The 22,147-nt window shown below is 40.1% G+C and overlaps 1 protein-coding gene across 1 annotated transcript in view; it reads right to left on the bottom strand.

The window, feature by feature from the left end:
* The window catches only part of LOC128644497 (succinate dehydrogenase [ubiquinone] flavoprotein subunit, mitochondrial), a gene marked incomplete at its 3' end in the record, with an annotated part of 402,567 nt that overhangs the window by 64,285 nt on the left and 316,135 nt on the right, over window positions 1-22,147 (bottom strand). The window contains exon 12 of the mRNA XM_053697078.1: window positions 862-973. Coding sequence (XP_053553053.1) covers window positions 862-973 — 112 coding nt within the window. The remainder of the gene's footprint in view (window positions 1-861; window positions 974-22,147) is intronic.

Genomic DNA, 22,147 nt, shown 5'->3' with positions numbered 1-22,147 from the left:
ATAGTTCGAATGGTTTCCATCTTGAACGATGGGACCTTGAGAAATTTGTTTAAGATCTTGAGATCTAGGATTGGTCTGAACGTTCCCTCTTTTTTGGGAACTATGAACAGATTGGAGTAGAACCCCATCCCTTGTTCTCTTAATGGAACAGGATGAATCACTCCCATTTTTAACAGGTCTTCTACACAATGTAAGAACGCCTGTCTTTTTATGTGGTCTGAAGACAACTGAGACCTGTGGAACCTCCCCCTTGGGGGAAGTCCCTTGAATTCCAGAAGATAACCCTGGGAGACTATTTCTAGCGCCCAAGGATCCAGAACATCTCTTGCCCAAGCCTGAGCGAAGAGAGAGAGTCTGCCCCCCACCAGATCCGGTCCCGGATCGGGGGCCAATATTTCATGCTGTTAAACACTAAAAAACTCTAAGCCATCTCCGTGGAGATGTTGCCTGTACAACGGCAAAGAGAATGACTGGGGTAGGCGGAGCCTAGGAGGGATCATGTGACCAGCTTTGCTGGGCTCTTTGCCATTTCCTGTTGGGGAAGAGAATATCCCACAAGTAAGGATGACGCCGTGGACCGGACACACCTATGTTGGAGAAAGCTATGTTTTATATATTTGGATATAGCTCTGCCTCTTTTCTCTATTTTTTGGTATCCTTCATAAAAAGGGTCATCCTCTGTTGATGAGTGCTTTTAAAGTGAGCCAATATAACAATTTATTAAGAACTGGGGAGTTTTATAGAGTTTTAAATGTATTGTTTGCATTTATAAGTGTGCCTAGAATACTGTATATATCAATATTACATAAACTAATTTCTTTAAATCTAGTAAACTGAAGACAATCCTGACATTATTTTTACCTCTGTCAAATGTCTTGATGTCATCCATGGCAGCATTGATTTTGTTCAGTTTTTCACACCCTTCTTTCAGCAAAGGACCAGTTCGAAACACAGCAGCATGCTCTTGCAATACCTTAGGTAAGACAACATTATAAAAAAGTCAATAAACAATTAGACTTGACAAGTGATCTAGATGGATCCCAAATATTGTTCAGTTGTGAATCAAAAGTATTTATTGAGACAATTGTATCCATCGTTTATTCAAGATATGGAGGGTATCATATAGAGAGTATCAAATGGAGCAAATCTTGGATAGCACGTCCATATATACAGCTATCCTTCATGATAAGGGCTTGAAGGCTTTGGAATATCTTCTTGCACACCGTTCCAATTACATTATTGAAAACATCTTTTTTATTAAAGTGAAAGTAAATCCTAGCATTTTACAAATGCTAGGATTTACTATTGAAACAAATAAAGGGGACTTTCATTCATGAAGTATAAGATACTTCATGTACAAAGCTCCTTTATTTGATTCAATCGATCGCCTTTTTTACCTGGTACAGCAGCCCACGGCTAAAAGAATTTTTGGCTAAGAGGTGACGTTTTCACCTCTTAGCCAATAGCCGTTTGGTAAATCTGGCTTGGCGCCCATGGGAGCCGGATTTCCCACACGGCTATTTGCTAAGAGGTGAAAACGTCACCTCTTAGACAACATTTTTTTTTAGCCGTGGGCTGCTGTACCAGGGTAAAAACGGTTATCGATTGAATCAAATAAAGGAGCTTTCTACATGAAGTATCTTATACTTCATGAATGAAAGTCCCCTTTATTTGTGTTAATAGTAAATATTAACATTTGTAAAACGCTAGGATTTACTTTCACTTTAAGAGCCACAGAGTATCTTTTTACCCATAATTTCTTTTTGCTTGAAGGTAATGCGGAACACCAATGGGAACAACATTTGCATTCTCTTATGCCAACCTATTTGTGGTTTGGGGGGAACTGTCCCCAATTTTTGAAGATCCTAATCCCTTTAGGCACAATATAATCTATTTAGATTATTTAATTTTAAATGTGGGATGCTTGCCCACATCACCCTTAGGGAGACAAGATTACAATGGAACAAAATCAGAATACACTGCATTTTTTGATGCAACAGTTGAAGTGGATTGAGCTACTAGCAATATAAATACTATAACGTAAAATCCTGACATCCATCATACCTCTTAAAATATAAATATTTATATATAAAGCTAAGATTACAAAAAATAACAAACTAAATTATCCAAATAATTAGTATTCTAATACCCCCTTAAAAAAAAAGACACCCCTAATATAACAATAAACTACCAATAGCCTTTAAAAGGGCATTTTGTAGGGCATTGCCCCCAAAATAAAAAAGACCTAACTTTAAAAAAAAACTAATTTACCTATTGACCCTAAAGGGGCATTTGTATGGGCATTGCCCTTAAAAGGGCAATCAGCTCTTTTAGTGCCCATGAAAATAAAAAATCCTTAATCTAAAAAAATGGCCCAAAAAATGAAAAAAAAACATCTAACACTAACCCCCCAAAATAGGTCTGAAGTTCAGACATCCATCTTCTTCCAGGCGGAGAAAAGTCTTCATCCCAGTGGAGCCAAGGTGGTCATCCGACATGGAGGTCCTCGTCATGCGAACGTCCGCCGCACACTGAAGATTAAATGTGAGGTACCCCTTTTATATTGGGGTAGCTTGCATTCCTATTGGCTGGGAGTTGGTGGGTGAGGGGTTGTACTGTTAGGGAGGACTTTGTATGTTTTTGTGTAAAAGAGTTGTTTTCTTTAGGACAATGCCCTACAAAAGGCCCTTTTTAAGAGCTATTGGTAGTTTATTGTTAGATTAGGGGGAGTTTTTATTTTGGGGTGGCTTTTTTGTATTTAAGGGGGTATTAGATTAGGAATATTTTTATTTTGGATAATGTAGTTGTTTTTTCTGTAATCTTAGCTTTTTTATTTTTTGAAATATTGTTGAAAATTAGACTACATTTAAAAATATTAATTGTTTTAAACTCTATAGGTATTATTTAGAAGCCATTTGGGGTTGACTGCCCCTTTAAGGCTTCCAGGTAGTTACAGTAGTTATATACTCAGTACAAGGCTTGCTGCGCCTGCCTATGTGTGGGGAGGCGAATATGGAGTAACATTTCTCCATCCTCGGCACGTTCTTGCGCTGAATATGTGATACTGACTGACAACGCTGGTTCTATGTTAATTTATGGGAGTAAAAACAGCGGGCGACAGGTGAAATATACGCTTGTAACTTGTATGCGACGCCACATATGTCATCGGGTCTTAGACGAGAGACCCTTTTCAAGTCCCTCCTAAAGGAACTGAAGAATACTTTTAATTTTCACCTTGTGCCACGAGAAAAAACGCTCAGCACACCAAGACAGGTAAAACTTCCACGCCTTATGATAGATACGTCTGGTAACCGGTTTGAGCGCCTGACCAAGGGTGTCAATCACAGATTCCGAGAAACCTCTTTCAGCCAGAATCAGTCGTTCAATCTGCACACAGTCAGCCTAAAAAAATCTAGATTTTGATAAAAGAACGGGCCTTGAGATTGAAGGTGCATTCTCTGAGGAAGACACCACAGAGAAACAGACAACATCCTTATGAGGTCTGCATACCAAGTCCTGCAGAGAACCTCTCCTGTTTGATCTGACTCAAGGAAGGACCAATATCGGAGGAAAGAGGTAAACCAGACAATAGACCAAGGAGACTGATAACACATCCACTACTTCAGCTTGAGGATCCCTTGATCGCGATCCGTACCTCGGAAGCTTAAAATTGAGACATGATGCCATGAGATCTATCTCTGGAGATCCCCATTGATGAACAAGCTGGTTGAACACCTCCTGATTGAGAGACTATTCCCCATAGTGGAGAGCCGGTCAACTTAGTTAGTCTGCTTCCCAGTTCATCACTCCTGGAATGTGTATTGCAGAGTTTAGACATTGGTGACTTTCCACCCAGGTCAGAATGCGAGTCACCTCCTTTATCGCTAAGGAACTGCGAGTCTCCCCTTTACAGTTGACATATGCCACTGCCGTGACTTCTGACTGACATTGACTAGAATGGACGGAACTCAGTTGGGGTCATGCTAGAAGGGCATTGAAGATGGCTTGAGTTCCAGAATGTTTATGGGCAGGGACACCTCCTGGGGGGACCACACCCCCTGAGCTCTCCAGGAGCCCCAAACAGCCCCTTAAATGGATAGACTTGCGTCCATAGTTATTATTTTCCAGGACAGACTAATTAAACTCATCCCTCAAGCCACAGGTTCGGATACCAGCCACCAAGATAGGGAGTACCAGGTAACAGGATCCACATTTATTACCTGAGACAGATCCGAATGATCTCCATTCCATTTTTTTAACATGCACAACTGTAAAGGTTGCAAATGAAAGAGAGCAAATTGATTAATCTGATGCTGCCACCGTGAGCCCCACTACCTCCATACACTGAGCTACCGAAGGATAAGGGGTAGTGCAAAGACACTGACATGCTGACTGGAGCATGACTTTCCGTTGTTCTGTAAGGAAAATCTTCATAACCATAGAATTTATAATCAGTCCCAGAAAACTTAGAAGAGCCCAGACACCTTCATGAAAACTCTTGGGGGTCATAGATAGAACAAAGGGTAGAGCCGTAAACTTGAACTGTTTGTCCAGAAAAGCAAATCTGAGAAACTGATGATGGTCTCAATAGACTGGAATATGAAGATACGCGTCCTTCAAGTCCACTATAGTCATCCATTGACCATGGAGGACAAGGGGGAGACTAGATCTGATTCTTTCCATCTTGAATGAGGGAATCCTCAAGCATTTGTTTAGACATTTGAAATCCAGAATCAGACAAAAGGTTCCTTCCTTCTTTGGGACCACAAAGAGTTTCGAATAGAATCCTTTGCCCCTTTCTCCCTAGGGAACTAGGACGAGCACCCCCAACCCCCGGACTGAAGGTCTGAAATGCACTGAAGAAAAGCTAGTCTCTTTTCTGGCCAGAATCGGACACAAGGTTCCTTCCTTCTTTGGGACCACAAAGATTTTCGAATATAATCCTTTGCCCCTTTTCCCCTAGCGAACTGGGGCGAGCACCCTCCACCCCCGGACTGAAGGTCTGAAACGCACTGAAGAAAGCTAGTCACATTTCTGGCCTTGATATCCGAAACAAAAGAAACCTGCCTCTTGGAGGTCAAGTCCGGAAACCTATCCTGTACCCATGGGAAACAATCTCCTGAACCCAAGGGTCCTAGACAGACTGGAGACAACCCCCTGAAACAAGCCTAGTCTGCCCCCTACCGGAGATAAATCTGGCTAAGGGCAGCCCCTTCATGCAGACTTGAAGTCGGGGATAGACTTGTTTGAGGAAGGGTTCCTCAGTGACTTATTTTGATGAAAGGGCCGAAAGCGCCCCACTGGCCTGCCTTTCGATCTGGAATTCTTGTCCTGAGAAAGGAAAGCTCCCTTTCCTCCAGTGACAGTAGAAATAATGGAATCCAATCTGTGTCCAAATAAGGTTTTTTCTTTTGAAAGCTAAAGAAAGTAATCTAGATTTTGATAACATATCCACAGACCAGGATTTCAGCCAAAGCTCCCTCCTGGCTAGAACCGCGAGACTTGTGTTTTTTGCATTGAGGCGGACAATTTGGATAAATGCATCACAAATTAAAAAGCTAGCTGTCTTAAAAGCTAGAATGCAATCCTGAATCTCCTCTAGGGGAGACTCTACCATAATTAACTCAGATAAGGAATAGCACCAAAAGGCTGCAACGCCCGTCATGGCAGCAATGCTAACTTCTGTTTGAAAAAGGAGACCCCTGTAGGAAGGACTACCTAAGAAATCCTTCTAGTTTCCTATCCATTGGGTCCTTAAAGGAAGTACTATCCACCAGCGGAGTAGTGGTTCTCTTAGCTAGGGTGGAGATTGCTCCATCATTTTGGAACAGTGTTCTATAACTCAAGGTGAGAACTAGGAACAGGAAATCATTTCTTAAAGGAGGGAAAATGGGAGAAGTGAACCATAGGTTTCTCCCATTCCTTGGAGATAATGTCAGCTTTCAGAGAACGAACAGGGAAGACATCAGGAATCCGTGGTTTGGGATTAAAAATAAATGTCTAGCTTTTGTAAAGGTTTTTCCTTGGTCAGACTGGACACCACTATACCCAAGGTTCTCAGAACCTCCTTAAGTAAATACCTAAGATGTTTCATTTTGACCCGAAGAGTGAAATTATCATCTTCCTTGTCAGCAGCCTTAGAGGAATCACCTTCTGAACTAGACGATGATGTGTCATTATCAGAGTCCTGCAATTGGCTGTTGGTATGAAAAATGGCAGAGCCACTGGCTTTAGACGAAGATGAGCAATGCTTAACCTTCCTCTTGCATTTGCCCATAGGTGGCATGGCTCCCAAAGCCGCCAAAACTGCAGATTCTTGTTGAGAAAGCGGGAGGAAAAAGAGATATGTTGGCCTGGGGAATTGGTCCAGTATTTTGAGTGCCAGGGCTCCCCAATTGAGTCTAAATGACAGGGCAAGGGGAGCATACTACAGTAGTCTTATTGCTAGAACCTGCCAACTGTGGTTGAGGAATCAGGGCAGAGCATACTAAGGTATTTAGCGAACTAGGACCCGTAGAATGAGACTTGACGGACAACAAACAGGTACTGCAGAGCTGAGCTGGCGGAAATAATTTTTAATTTACAGAGGAGACATTTATTATTATCAATAAGGACCAGAGAGCTCCACTTCAGGGGCCCCCTCAACAGACCCTGCTTGTTCCATATTACTCCCTTACAGATCTCACCTGAGAAATATATAAATATAGTTTTCCACTAGGAGAGATATAAATGAGAGGGATTAGAAGGGAGACAGTATATAAAGTACAGTATAATTTACCCCAAGACTATGCTGAACCCAGGAACACTACAGTTTGGAGTCTTATCCCCTCCAGCCGATGCAACTAAAACGCTAAGGGACAAGCGCTGACATGTGTTGCGATCCCCGCTGCACTCTAGAGCTGAAACCCTGCAAGGAAAAAAAAGGAGGCGCAGAGTACACGAAAACTGTCCTGCAGTGGGAAAAAGTGTTAACCCATACACCGCCACAGGACAGCAACTAAAAGACATCACAGTGATAACTAGCAGCGCCCAATAAACGTCAGTCCACCACATAATGTGATCCGGAGAATACTCCCAAAGTACTCATGAGTCCAGGAACTTAGTCTGTCTAAAATACTGAACTGTCTGATCCTCTGAGTAAAAAAAACACAGTACCCTCCACTCATACCGGCTCCTGAGCTAGAGACACTAGTCAATAGAAAAAAAGGAGCCCTTGTATACCTTAACGCTCGCACAAGGCCCTAATAGTAGGCACTGGCCATTGAAACAGCAACCCTAATTGTACTCATACTGGCTTGTGAACTGTAGGCACTGGCCATTATAAAGAAGATACAGAATACTCACACACATACACATTAAAACAACCCCCCCAAAAAATAAGGCAACTAGCCTGTAAAAGGGGATATAATAGTAAATAGAGTTACCCTTGCTGTTTCAGCATACCATCATTAAGAACATGTGGTGGAGACACAGGTGATTAGTCTCATGCATGGGAGAAAAAAACATCACTGGCATACAGGGGGAGGCTAGGGAACTTCCCTGCAACACCCCAGCCTGCTGAGATACAAAACTCTACTGAGAGATTAATAATAATAAAAAATAAAAAAAAAGGCAGCTGAAACTTCCTTAACCCACTCTTCTTTGGAACTATCCATTGAGGGTTGACATAGGAAAGAATTATGCAGAGCATCTCCATCTCTGCCTACCTCCTAGAAAAGGTAAATAACTACTGGGAGGGAAGGGGAAGTGGGAGGGATAGTTGAATACTCTGGGGCAGGGGTGTCTTTGCCTTCTCCTTATGGCAAGGTGATGTAATTCCCATTTGTAAGAATAGGATTTTGTGGACTCTCACTAACATTAGAAATAAATTACCACAGTTACAGTGGGTATGCACAATGTGGTAGTGTTTAATTATTGGTAGTAGGATATATCCAACTCATAGGTGTACCATGATGCCCTTGCAGGCAAACCAATTATTCCCTTATTTAAATGTAACCTTAAACATTACAGAATGATTGATCCCCAAAAACACACCCATGATAAAGATATTGAATTGAACAAAGCAAGAGAAAAACTGGAACAAAAATATGATAACAGCACAGGAATAGTATCCCATGATATATATATGGATCCTCTTGGTATATGGAAAACGCTGGCACCTATATAATATACAGCCAATGTTAATGTGAAAGACAATTTAACATTGCTAAAATTGCCAAAACACATAGAAAAATGCAATTTTTGTTAGTATTGGCTGCCACTAAAAATTAGAAATCTGTAATTAGAAATCTGGTAGCATAATGGTATCCAGTTAATAGCAACAGGATTGGGATGCAATAAAAAAAGTGCCTTTAGTGACTCTCTTAAATTAAATTTTGTTGCTATTAACCCACAGAAGCTGCTTTGAAACTATTGCTATTTCTGTGTGGTAATAAAAACATTACTGATAAGAAAATGGCATGTTATCCTCAATTACAGCATGATTATGATTTAGCCTTTAGTGTGTACCAACTGCACAGGTATCACCTTGCAAGGTCAGCACATACTATCTTAGGTCTGGATCTTGGCTCAGAAATATAATACAGAAGAAGCACTTTTTTGCGATCCCTAGTCCAAATACCTAAGATAAACTGAGGCATTGTGTTGATGCTTTTCAGCCCTTAAAGCTAGTTTAAAGTATGGTATCATATTTTTTTCATTCTTTCTCTCCACAATAAAAAAAAAACATCTCCAAGCTCGAGCAGAGCAACCTCTCTAAGCTCGAGCAAAGCAATATTAAATTAGGAAGTAACCACCTCTTTCAGGTGTGCACTGAGCCACTTACACAAATATAATAAATGTGTGTTACCATGAGAACAACAGATTATTTACCATCAATATATACCCATATGTACAAGCACACAGTTTTTCCTAAATGTTTATAAGCTTTTCAAGTGTTTTTAAAACCCCATGTAAACCACAAAGCACCCTGGAACATTGCTTATCCTGGCACAGGCAAAGTAACTCATTCTAAGGATTACATAGGTAAACTTAAAGATACATTGATAACTTTAACTAAAGTACTCCATAGTGTCAAACAATATCACAGGAAGAGTGAGTGTCAGAATGTTAGGAACAGCCATTGCTGCTCTATGATAAGGTTAATATTCAAACAATATTAACACATATTGGTTGATTGTGTACCCAGTAGCTGTTATACTAGTATTTGCCCCAATCAACATTAAAACACTCCTGTACTAATCCCTGCACTAGGGCAGCCAAAGAAAAGTGTTAGGGTTAATGTTTAGTAATGAAAACAGAGAGGGGAGGTCGCACCCAAAATTGGAATTTTAAAGGTTTACTTATATCAACATGCCAACAGTCATAAAAAATCATATAAAAAATGATTATATAAGAAAAGAAGCTATGATATAAAATCAACGCTTAAAGAAACCTACAAGGAGCTACACACATAAGTGATCCTGGCATAACCGGCAGGGATGAAAACGTCAACCGTATGGTCAGTGATAATAATGTTTCCTGTTCTCATGACAGCGGATGAGCTGTAAGCATACAAGTGGAAGCAGCGTTGTCTGCATTGTTTTGCAAAAGAAAGGAAAGCCCTGTCTACACGGACTCTTTCAAGTTACAGTAACCCTGTGAAACCGGATAAGCATTTGCCTACTTGCATTGCCATAGTTTTGGAGGATTCTGGAACGTGTTGTTAACACTAAGTGCCCAGTGACTCTGAGTGGACTGATATGTTTGCTACTTTGAGAGCGTGCTGTGGCACTATGTGCTCTCTGTAGCAATGATTCCAATCCTCTATGTGTTTATGCATATGAATGTGTTTCAAGCTTTTATCTTGTTCTTACTAGCAGCAATTGCTGTTATCTGTTGATACTTTGTTGCAATCTACTAGGTTGATACACAGTATTATTGGTATCTGTAATTAATTTGAAACATCCAGAAGTGTAGTGTGAAAGTGTAGACTAAACGAGCACTAGAACACTTACCCCACTACCAAATATAAGGGGTTCCCCCTTTAACTAAATCCCAAAGAGAAGAAGAAAGTAGCACATAAAAAATATACTGGCACTATTAGAAAATAGCGGAGGTCTTAACCAGAGAAAATATTATCTATTATCTGCAAATGCTAGGTTACAGAATTTAACAATATTTCAATTTCAGAACCGTTTATGATACCAACTTACTAGAAGATATGAACTCCCATAAAATAATAAGCAATGAAATATTAGGATAAAAAAAACAAACTTTTATATTATAAAATGATATACATAAAAAAGCTGTGTCTACACAAATACATGTAAAAACGGACGTCCACTCTCAGAAGAATAAAAACAAAAACATAAATAGATATGCCAGGCTATGCAATAAATACGATAGTTTAAGCAATAAAAAAGACAAAGTCCAGTGCTCAGCGGCACTCAGATCTGGATTGTTCAGACAGGCTGTGTCAAAATGGTTTAGGAAAAACCTGGTAGCCTTTAAAACGTTTCCAATGTTCTCCACAAATGCTATATTGTCACTGCTCACAGGGCTTTCTTACAGCCTGAGCTGACCTTTGCTTCTTCATCCGCTATGCAGCTCTTATGTCAGAAAATTATTTTGCGCTTACTGCTCAGAGCAACCTCCGTGTATTCCAGACTGTTCATCTGACGTCAGTGGGCCGGACTTGTTGTTCTATGTGTTGGGTGATTCCGCAAGTCCGTTTGCTCACACTGGAGAATCCCTGGTTACGGTCCTAGCTTGATCCTCTTACATGTCCTTATCCTTCAATTATACCCTCTGCTCTAAGCAAGGTATAATATTTCTCAGCTCACACGATCGACCGGTTTCACCCTTTAACAAGGGCTTTTTCAAAATGTGCTAGAGCTGGTTATGTCCTTTTAAAATGGATTACTCTCTCCTTATTGGATGGTATTGTAAGGGAGCAACCCCCTCTTAAAGGAACATATCCTTTTTCTTAATCAGTGCTTACTCCACACAATTTTGATATTTTTCATATATAATTTCAATGTACAGACCACACATGATAAATGTAAGCAGATTTATATATACGGCTCTATAAATACCATTCCAATATTGTATTACTCAGTCATACATGAAGGGGGTCACATCTAATTCTGAATTTAGACCCTGTGGGTGCAGCGTTTTCATTCTGTAGATTAGTTCAGCTTCAGTTCTTAATAATTTGGTTTCAAGTCCCCCCCCCCCCTGCATTCTGGATACACATTTACTATCCTCGAAAATGAAAAGTGAGTTTATTATTATGTACCTCAGTAAAATGTTTATACAAATGTGTGTCTTTGTTACCCTTTTCTATAATACAAAGGTGTTCTCGGATTCTTTCTCTTAAAGTTTTTGAGGTTTCACCTAAATATTGTTTTTTTTACAGCTGCATTCTATTAAATAAATTACCCCCTTGTCAGTGCATCTGATAGTGTCTTTGATGTCAAATATTTCACCAGTCTGACTCGAAGAAAAGTTTTTAACTTTTTTGCTATAATGGCAGAATCTGCAACAAAAACATGGGGAAAAAAAAACTTTATTTCCTTGCCTTGCAGGTCTAGTTGCCTATTACCTTGATCTTTTGTCTTAAATTAACTTGGTGCTAGAATACTTTTAAGATTTTGTGATCTTTTGTATATAAACTGGGGATTGATGGTTATTTTATCTCCTATAATCAGATCTTTTCTAATGAGATGCCAGTGTTTCCTTATTATCCGTTCCATTTTTTTATGTTGCCCATTGTAGTTAGTGATAAAAGGGACTTTTAGATTATGGTTCTCCTCTTTCTTTTTTTTTCTTTTTCCTTATCTCCCTTATTTTTATATGTCAGCAGGGTCCTATCTACTTTTTTTTATCTCATCATAGGCTTTTTTTGTATCGCTCTCCTTATTGCCCTAATCTGACATTTTTTTGCTCAGAATTCTAGCTTGTTCTTCGTAGTCTAGCAATCTAGAGCAATTTTTTCTTACCCTCAGAATCTGCGTGTTTGGAATGTTTTCTTTTCACTTATTTAGGTGACAACTACTCGCATGAATAAAATCATTTACGTCAACTTTTTAAAAAAAAATGTTTTTGTTTCAAAATTGGAATTTACGACTTCAATTTCAAGATCTAGAAACAAGATCTTCCCTTTACTATACTCATACGTGAAAGTCAAGCCTTTTTAATTTCTGTTCATTAACAAGAAGAAATCTCTAAAAGTATCATCGCTACCCTTCCATATCATTAGTATATCATCTATATAACGTTTGTAAAGTACCAGGTCCCCGAACAAGCTGCACGAACCCAGGAATTCTGTTTCCCAGTTCCCCATAAAGAGGTTCGCATAGCTTGGTGCAAACCTGGTACCTATGGCTGTCCCCTTTATCTGTACATACATCTTTCCGTTAAAGGAAAAGATATGGTTCTCCAAAATAAGCTTAATGCTGTCTAGTAGAAACTGTGTTTGTTCCCTGGCTATGTCCTTATCTTCATTTAGGTATTTTCTAACAGCTTCTACACCCAATGTGTGTTCAGTGTTGGTATACAACTAAGTTACATCACAGGTAGCCAGAAAAAGTTTCCCCTTAAAGCTGTTGAAGTACTTGCGTAGAGTCTTTCAGATAAGAAGGTAGAGACTTTACATATTTTTGTAAATATCTATCTACGTATTGGGAAAGATTTGAGGTTAAAGAGTTTATTCCTGATATTACAGGGCGACTGAGGGGGAGTTCCCAAGTTTTTATGTATTTTGGGCAAAAAATTCAAAATGGGTACCCTAGGAAATGTTGGATTGACAAAATCAAATTCTTTTGCACTGAGTTTTACCTCATTTTTTGCTTCCTCAAGTTTTCTACTCAATAATATAAGGTCTGCTCTTGTAGGGTATCTCTTAAGTTCTTTATAGGTCGTTGTATCCCCTAAAAGTCTATTTGCCTCTTCTAGATAGTATTCTTTGTCTGCTGGTTTTATCATGATTTTTGTTCACTTTTAGTCTTTTGAGCGAATCATTTTCTTGTTTGGTTAGATTTATAGGTTATCTATAATTTATATTACACTTTTCTAGATCCTTCAAAACAAGTTACTCAAACAGTTCAATATTCTTCCCATTTTCTTGTATAGGGTAGAACCTTAACACTGTATGCTTATATTTATTCAGGTCATTTATAGTTGAATTTCCTGTATTCGTGACAAATCTATTAGTTTCTACAGGATGCTTTAGAAAGTATCTTTTCAGCGTTAATTTTCTTATAAATAGATGAACATTTATATGGGTTTCAAACTTGTTCATTTTTGCGGTGGGGCAAAGGATAACCCTAAACCTAGCACTCTTTTTTTCCTCATTTGTTAATACCTGTTTGCTGATATTGAATACTCCCTTATTTACCATATCTCCCTCCTCTCTCTTGGCCTCTTTATTGTTTCTGCCCCTTCCTCCTCTTTTTCCTCTAGATGTTTTTTTCTTATGTTCATTAGCGGTGCCAGGTGTAATTTTTCTGTTAAAAATTCTCTGGTATATTTAGCTTTTGGGGTATCTCCTAAAAAATTAACTCTGTCTCCTTCCTGCTCCCATCCTTCTACATTAGGTAGTGTTTCAATCCCAGAAGTGGACTCTAATGGTCTATACCTATTCCTGAGTGTAATTCTCCATTTTTTTTTCCTCCCTAGGGTTAAATATAGGTGTTCTTTAAGACTTAGTTTGATTACTGTGATGTGTATTAGCAAATACTCTTTCTTCATGCCAGTATGGGTGACGTTCCATATTTCCATAGTAATTGCCCCTATTTTGGTAATTACGGTTATACTGGTGATTCTAATTATTATATTGGTGAATTAAATTATTATAATAATTTATTCTTGGTGCTCTGTAATACCATTCTGATTCTCTTGTGTATAAAGTATTCCTATATCTTCTTCGCTTATTTTCATGTTCCCTTAATGGGTCATTATCTTGGGTTTTATACCCATCTTTTGCTTTCTGTCCAAGTTCCCTATCTTTCTCCACTATTTCCCTTCCCCTTGGTTGGTATACTGCAGCAATATTTTCCTCTACCTGTTCAGTAGTTAGCTGATTTTCACCTCCCCCCGAGTAGTCCTGTTCATCCCTTTTCATTTTTTTCCACTTAATTTTTTGTATTTCTGTCTTAGTATGATTTAGAGTATTTATAATTTAGTTTTGTCTCTTTAAATATATCTGTATCTTTCCTACTTTCAATTATCTCTCGTCTTATTTTCTTATCAAGTTCTTCAAGACTTATAGCTCTTGCTTTCTTTATAATGTCTATTAAAACAAAAGAGGTATTTTCTAAAACTGTAAACCATTCATCTTTAAGTTTCATTTAGTTCGAATTAATATGTTTTTTCTAATCTAAGCCTCCTTGTGATCATTTTTTGAGTAATATATTTCCCCAAAAAGATTAGTTCAGTCTTTTGTTTCAGTTCTTTTACCATTACTTTTTCAAATTCATTAATTGGGGCCAATTTATTAACAGTCGGGCCGACATGATCCGCTGTATAGGATTATGTCCGCCCAAAATCGCTGAATGCCGACAGCATACGCTGTCGGCATTTAACATTGCACAAGCAGTTCTTGTGAACTGCTTGTGCAATGCCTCCCCCTGCAGATATGGCGTCAATCGGCCGCTAGCAGAGGGTGTCGATCAACCCGATCGTATGAGATTGGGCAGATTTATGTCCGCAGTCTCGGAGCAGGCGGACGAGTTAAGAAGCCGCGGTCCTTAACCAAAAGGCTCGTGTGGAAACAGGGGCATTCGGCCCTTAATAAATCGGGCCCATTACATCTTTAGTTTCCCTCATATTCCCATTTATACTCCAATTCTCTGTAGTTATAGTTTCTCTATTGATTTCAATCAGGATAGTATCTCTAATGGAAAAAATATCAATTTTAGGATCAAATTACTATACTTAATTTGTAATGTGGGAAATTCCTCACACACTGATGGGATCTGTCACACAGTTAAAAAAGAGGATATTGTAGTGTGAAAGTGTAGACTAAACTGGTGCTAGAACCCTTACCCCACTGCCAAATATAAGGGATTCCCTCTAACTAAATCCCAAAGAGAAGAAGAAAGTAGCACATATGAAGAAATATACTGGCACTATTAGAAAATAGCGGGGGTCTTAACCAGAGAAAAACTCTATTATCTGCAAATTCTAGGCTACAGAATTTAACAATATTTCAATTTCAGAAACGTATATGATATCAACTTACTAGAAGATATTAACTGTCATAAAATATTAAGCAATGAAATATTAGGATAAATAAAAACATATTAATGCAGCTGTAAAAAAAACAATATTTAGGTGAAACCTCAAGACCTTTAAGAGAAAGAATCCGAGAACACCTTTGTATTATAGAAAAGGGTAACAAAGACACACATTTGTATAAACATTTTACTGAGGTACATAATAACAAACTCAAAGACTTTTTTGGGGGATAGTAAAGGTGAAACCAGAATGAGGGGGGGACCTTGAAACCAAATTATTAAGAACTGAAGCTGAACTAATCTACAGAATGAAAACGCTGCACCCACAGGGTCTAAATTCAGAATCAGATGTGACCCCCTTCATGTATAACTGAGTAATATAATATTGGAATATTATTTATAGAGCAGTGTATATAAATCGTTTAACATTTATCATGTGTGGTCTGTACATTATAATGATATCTGAGAAATATTGAAATTGTGTGGAGTAAGCACTGAATAAAGGGACAGTCTAGGCCAAAATAAACTTTCATGATTCAGATAGAGCATGTAATTTTAAACAATTTTCCAATTTAGTTTTATCACCAATTTTGCTTTGTTCTCTTGGTATTCTTAGTTGAAAGCTTAACCTAGGAGGTTCATATGCTAATTTCTTAGACCTTGAAGCCCACCTCTTTCAGATTGCATTTTAACAGTTTTTCACCACTAGAGGGTGTTAGTTCACGTATTTCATATAGATAACACTCTGCTTGTGCAAAAGAAGTTATCTGGGAGAAGGCACTGATTGGCTAGACTGCAAGTCTATCAAAAGAACTGAAAAAGGGGCAGTTTGCAGAGGCTTAGATACAAGATAATCACAGAGGTTAAAAGTATATTATTATAACTGTGTTGGTTATGCAAAACTGAGAAATGGGTAATAAAGGGATTATCTATCTTTTAAAACAATAAAAATTCTGGTGTAGACTGTCCCTTTAAGAAAAAAGATATGTTCCTTTAAGAGGGGGTTGCTCCCTCACAATACCAGCAATAAGGAGAGAGTAATCCATTTAAAAAGGACACAACTAGCTCTAGCACATTTTGAAAAAGCCCTTGTTAAAGGGTAAAACTGGTCGATCTTGTGAGCTGAGAAAACATAATTTATGCTTACCTGATAAATTTATTTCTCTTGTAGTGTATTCAGTCCACGGGTCATCCATTACTTATGGGATTATATCTCCTTCCCAACAGGAAGTTGCAAGAGGATCACCCAAGCAGAGCTGCTATATAGCTCCTCCCCTCACATGTCATATCCAGTCATTCGACCGAAACAAGACAAGAAAGGAGAAACCATAGGGTGCAGTGGTGACTGGAGTTTTAATTAAAATTTAAATCTGCCTTAAAAGACAGGGCGGGCCGTGGACTGAATACACTACAAGAGAAATAAATTTATCAGGTAAGCATAAATTATGTTTTCTCTTGTTAAGTGTATTCAGTCCACGGGTCATCCATTACTTATGGGATACCAATACCAAAGCTAAAGTACACGGATGATGGGAGGGACAAGGCAGGAACTTAAACGGAAGGAACCACTGCCTGTAGAACCTTTCTCCCAAAAACAGCCTCCGAAGAAGCAAAAGTGTCAAATTTGTAAAATTTTGAAAAAGTGTGAAGTGAAGACCAAGTTGCAGCCTTGCAAATCTGTTCAACAGAGGCCTCATTCTTAAAGGCCCAGGTGGAAGCCACAGCTCTAGTGGAATGAGCTGCAATTCTTTCAGGAGGCTGCTGTCCAGCAGTCTCATAGGCTAAACGTATTATGCTACGAAGCCAAAAGGAGAGAGAGGTTGTCGAAGCTTTGTGACCTCTCCTCTGACCAGAGTACATGACAAACAGGGAAGAAGTTTGACGAAAATCTTTAGTTGCCTGTAAATAGAACTTCAGGGCACGGACTACGTCCAGATTATGCAAAAGTCGTTCCTTCTTTGAAGAAGGATTAGGACCTAATGATGGAACAACAATCTCCTGATTGATATTCCTGTTAGAAACTACCTTAGGTAAAAACCCAGGTTTAGTACGCAGAACTACCTTGTCTGAATGGAAAATCAGATAAGGAGAATCACAATGTAAGGCCGATAACTCAGACTCTTCGAGCCGAGGAAATAGCCATCAAAAACAGAACTTTCCAAGATAAAAGCTTAATATCAATGGAATGAAGGGGTTCAAACGGGACCCCTTGAAGAACTTTAAGAACCAAGTTTAAGCTCCACGGAGGAGCAACAGTCTTAAACACCGGCTTAATCCTAGCCAAAGCCTGACAAAAAAACCTGGACGTCTGGAACTTCTGCCAGACGTTTGTGTAAGAGAATAGACAGAGCAGAAATCTGTCCCTTTAACGAACTAGCAGATAAACCCTTTTCTAAACCTTCTTGTAGAAAGGACAATATCCTAGGAATCCTAACCTTACTCCATGAGTAACCCTTGGATTCGCACCAATATAAATATTTCCGCCATATCTTATGGTAAATTTTCCTGGTAACAGGCTTCCGTGCCTGTATTAAGGTATCAATAACTGACTCCGAGAAGCCACGCTTTGATAGAATCAAGCGTTCAATCTCCATGCAGTCAGCCTCAGAGAAATTAGATTTGGATGTTTGAAAGGACCTTGTATTAGAAGGTCCTGCCTCAGAGGTAGAAACCACGGTGGACAGGACGACATGTCCACTAGGTCTGCATACCAGGTCCTGCGTGGCCACGCAGGCGCTATCAGAATCACTGATGCTCTCTCCTGTTTGATCTTGGCAATCAGTCGAGGAAGCATCGGAAATGGTGGAAACACATAAGCCATGTTGAAGACCCAAGGGGCTGTCAGAGCATCTATCAGCGCCGCTCCCGGGTCCCTGGACCTGGATCCGTAACAAGGAAGCTTGGCATTCTGGCGAGACGCCATGAGATCCAGATCTGGTTTGCCCCAACGATGAATCAGTTGAGCGAAGACCTCCGGATGAAGTTCCCACTCCCCCGGATGAAAAGTCTGGCGACTTAGAAAATCCGCCTCCCAGTTCTCCATGCCTGGGATGTAGATCGCTGACAGGTGGCAAGAGTGAGACTCTGCCCAGCGAATTATCTTTGAGACTTCCAACATCGCTAGGGAACTCCTGGTTCCCCCTTGATGGTTGATGTAAGCCACAGTCGTGATGTTGTCCGACTGAAATCTGATGAACCTCAGTGTTGCTAACTGAGGCCAAGCTAGAAGAGCATTGAGTATTGCTCTCAACTCCAGAATATTTATTGGGAGGAGTTTCTCCTCCTGAGTCCATAATCCCTGAGCCTTCAGGGAGTTCCAGACTGCGCCCCAACCTAGAAGGCTGGCATCTGTTGTTACAATCGTCCAATCTGGCCTGCGAAAGGTCATACCCTTGGACAGATGGACCCGAGAAAGCCACCAGAGAAGAGAAGCTCTGGTCTCTTGGTCCAGATTTAGCAGAGGGGACAAATCTGAGTAATCCCCATTCCACTGACTTAGCATGCATAATTGCAGCGGTCTGAGAAGCAGGCGCGCAAATGGCACTATGTCCATTGCCGCTACCATTAAGCCGATTACTTCCATGCACTGAGCCACTGACGGGCGTGGAATGGAATGAAGGACACGGCAAGCATTTAGAAGCTTTGATAACCTGGACTCCGTCAGGTAAATTTTCATCTCTACAGAATCTATAAGAGTCCCTAGAAAGGAGACTCTTGTGAGTGGTGATAGAGAACTATTTTCCACGTTCACTTTCCACCCATGCGACCTCAGAAATGCCAGAACTATCTCTGTATGAGACTTGGCCATTTGAAAGCTTGACGCCTGTATCAGGATGTCATCTAGATACGGAGCCACCGCTATGCCTCGCGGTCTTAGAACCGCCAGAAGGGAGCCCAGAACCTTTGTAAAGATTCTCGGGGCCATAGCCAACCCGAAGGGAAGAGCTACAAACTGGTAATGCCTGTCTAGAAAGGCAAATCTTAGGTACCGATAATGATCTTTGTGAATCGGTATATGAAGGTAGGCATCCTTTAAGTCTACCGTGGTCATGTATTGACCCTCTTGGATCATGGGTAGGATGGTTCGAATAGTTTCCATTTTGAATGATGGAACTCTTAGGAATTTGTTTAAGATTTTTAGGTCCAAGATTGGCCTGAAGGTTCCCTCTTTCTTGGGAACCACAAACAGATTTGAGTAAAACCCTTGCCCTTGTTCCGTCCGCGGAACTGGGTGGATCACCCCCATTACTAAGAGGTCTTGCACACAGCGTAGAAATGCCTCTTTCTTTATTTGGTTTGCTGATAACCTTGAAAGAAGAAATCTCCCTTGTGGAGGAGATGCTTTGAAGTCCAGAAGATATCCCTGAGATATGATCTCCAACGCCCAGGGATCCTGGACATCTCTTGCCCAAGCCTGGGCGAAGAGAGATAGTCTGCCCCCCCCCCCCCACTAGATCCATTTCCGGATAGGGGGCCCTCTCTTCATGCTGTCTTAGGGGCAGAAGTAGGCTTTCTGGCCTGCTTGCCCTTGTTCCAGGGCTGGTTAGCTTTCCAGCCCTGTCTGTAACGAGCAACCGGTCTTTCCTGTTTTGGAGCGGAGGAAGCTGATGCTGCTCCTGCCTTGAAGTTACGAAAGGCACAAAAATTAGACTGTTTGGCCTTTGATTTGGCCCTGTCCTGAGGAAGAGTATGACCCTTACCTCCAGTAATGTCAGCAATAATTTCTTTCAAGCCGGGCCCGAATAAGGTCTGCCCTTTGAAAGGAATATTAAGCAATTTAGATTTAGAAGTCACGTCAGCTGACCAGGATTTAAGCCATAGCGCTCTGCGCGCCTGGATGGCGAATCCGGAGTTCTTAGCCGTTAGTTTAGTTAAATGTACAACGGCATCAGAAACAAATGCATTAGCTAGCTTAAGTGCTTTAAGCTTGGCCATAATCTCATCCAATGGAGCTGTGCGAATGGCCTCTTCCAGAGACTCAAACCAGAATGCCGCAGCAGCAGTGACAGGCACAATGCATGCAAGGGGCTGTAAGATAAAACCTTGTTGAACAAACATTTTCTTAAGGTAACCTTCTAATTTTTTATCCATTGGATCCGAAAAAGCACAACTATCCTCCACCGGGATAGTGGTACGTTTAGCTAAAGTAGAAACTGCTCCCTCCACCTTAGGGACCGTCTGCCATAAGTCTCGTGTGGTGGCGTCTATTGGGAACATTTTTCTAAATATCGGAGGAGGGGAAAAGGGCACACCGGGTCTATCCCACTCCTTGCTAATAATTTCTGTAAGCCTTTTAGGTATAGGAAAAACGTCAGTACACACAGGTACCGCAAAGTATCTATCCAACCTACATACTTTCTCTGGAATTGCAACCGTGTTACAATCATTAAGAGCCGCTAATACCTCCCCAAGCAATACGCGGAGGTTCTCAAGCTTAAATTTAAAATTAGAAATCTCTGAATCCGGTCTTCCTGGATCAGATCCGTCACCCACAGAATGAAGCTCTCCGTCCTCATGTTCTGCAAATTGTGACGCAGTATCAGACATGGCTCTCACATCATCAGCGCGCTCTGTCCTTAACCCAGAGCTATCGCGCTTGCCTCTTAATTCAGGCAATTTAGATAATACCTCTGTCATAACAGCAGCCATGTCTTGCAAAGTGATTTGTATGGGCCTCTCTGATGTACTTGGCGCCACAATATCACGCGCCTCCTGAGCGGGAGGCGAAGGTACTGACACGTGAGGAGAGTTATTCGGCATAACTTCCCCCTCGTTGTCTGGTGATAATTTCTTTACAGATATAGATTGACTTTTATTCAAAGTGACATCAATACATTTAGTACACATATTTCTGTGGGGCTCCACATTGGCCTTCAAACATAGTGAACAAACAGATTCATCTGTGTCAGACATGTTTAAACAGACTCGCAATGAGACTAACAAGCTTGGAAAATCCTTTCAAATAAATTTACAAGCAATATAAAAAACGCTACTGCGCCTTTAAGAAGCACAAAAAAATCATCACAGTTGAAATAACAATGAACCAAATCAGTTATAGCAACCAAATTTTCACAGTAAATGTATTAAGTTAGCAAAGTATTGCACCCACTAGCAAATGGATGATTAACCCCTTAATACCCAAAAACGGATAATCAATTTAACAATTAACGTTTTTATCACAGTCAAACACACTGTCACAGGTCTGCTGTGACTGATTACCTCCCTCAAAATGACTTTTGAAGACCCCTGAGCTCTCTAGAGACGTCCTGGATCAAGGAGGAAGAAGCAGGGAGACTGAAACTGAATTTTTACTGCGCAAAAAAGCGCTAAAATAGGCCCCTCCCACTCCTATTACAACAGTGGGAAACCTCAGTTAACCGTTTCTATGTAGAAATAAACAACAGCCATGTGGAAAATCATGCCCCAAAAGATTTATCACCAAAGTACCTCACAAAAAACGAATCACATGCCAGTAAACGTTTTAAACATACACTTTAAAAGTTAGGTAGTGTTATTAATAAGCCTGCTACCAGTCGCTTCTACTGCAGTTAAGGCTTATACAATACTTCAGTATTAACAGTATTTTCTTAGTCAAATTCCATTCCTTAGAAAATTACTTATTGTACATACATTCATCAGCCTGATACCAGTCGCTGCTGCATTTAAGGCTGTACTTACATTACATCGGTATCAGCAGTATTTTCTTACTCAATTCCATTCCTTAGAAAAATAATTTACTGCACATACCTTGTTTGCAGGATTCCCCCACACGCTATTCCCTTTCTGAAAGTTACCCCACTCCTCAGAATGTGCGAGAACAGCCAGTGGATCTTAGTTACTTCTGCTAAGATCATAGAAAACGCAGGCAGATTCTTCTTCCAAATACTGCCTGAGAACAAACAGCACACTCCGGTGCCATTTAAAATAAC

This window comes from Bombina bombina, unplaced genomic scaffold (genome assembly GCF_027579735.1).
Source record: "Bombina bombina isolate aBomBom1 unplaced genomic scaffold, aBomBom1.pri scaffold_463, whole genome shotgun sequence".
Lineage (NCBI taxonomy): Eukaryota > Metazoa > Chordata > Amphibia > Anura > Bombinatoridae > Bombina > Bombina bombina.
The sequence above is the reverse complement of the archived record's forward strand: the minus strand, read 5'-3'. Positions and strand labels throughout refer to the sequence as shown.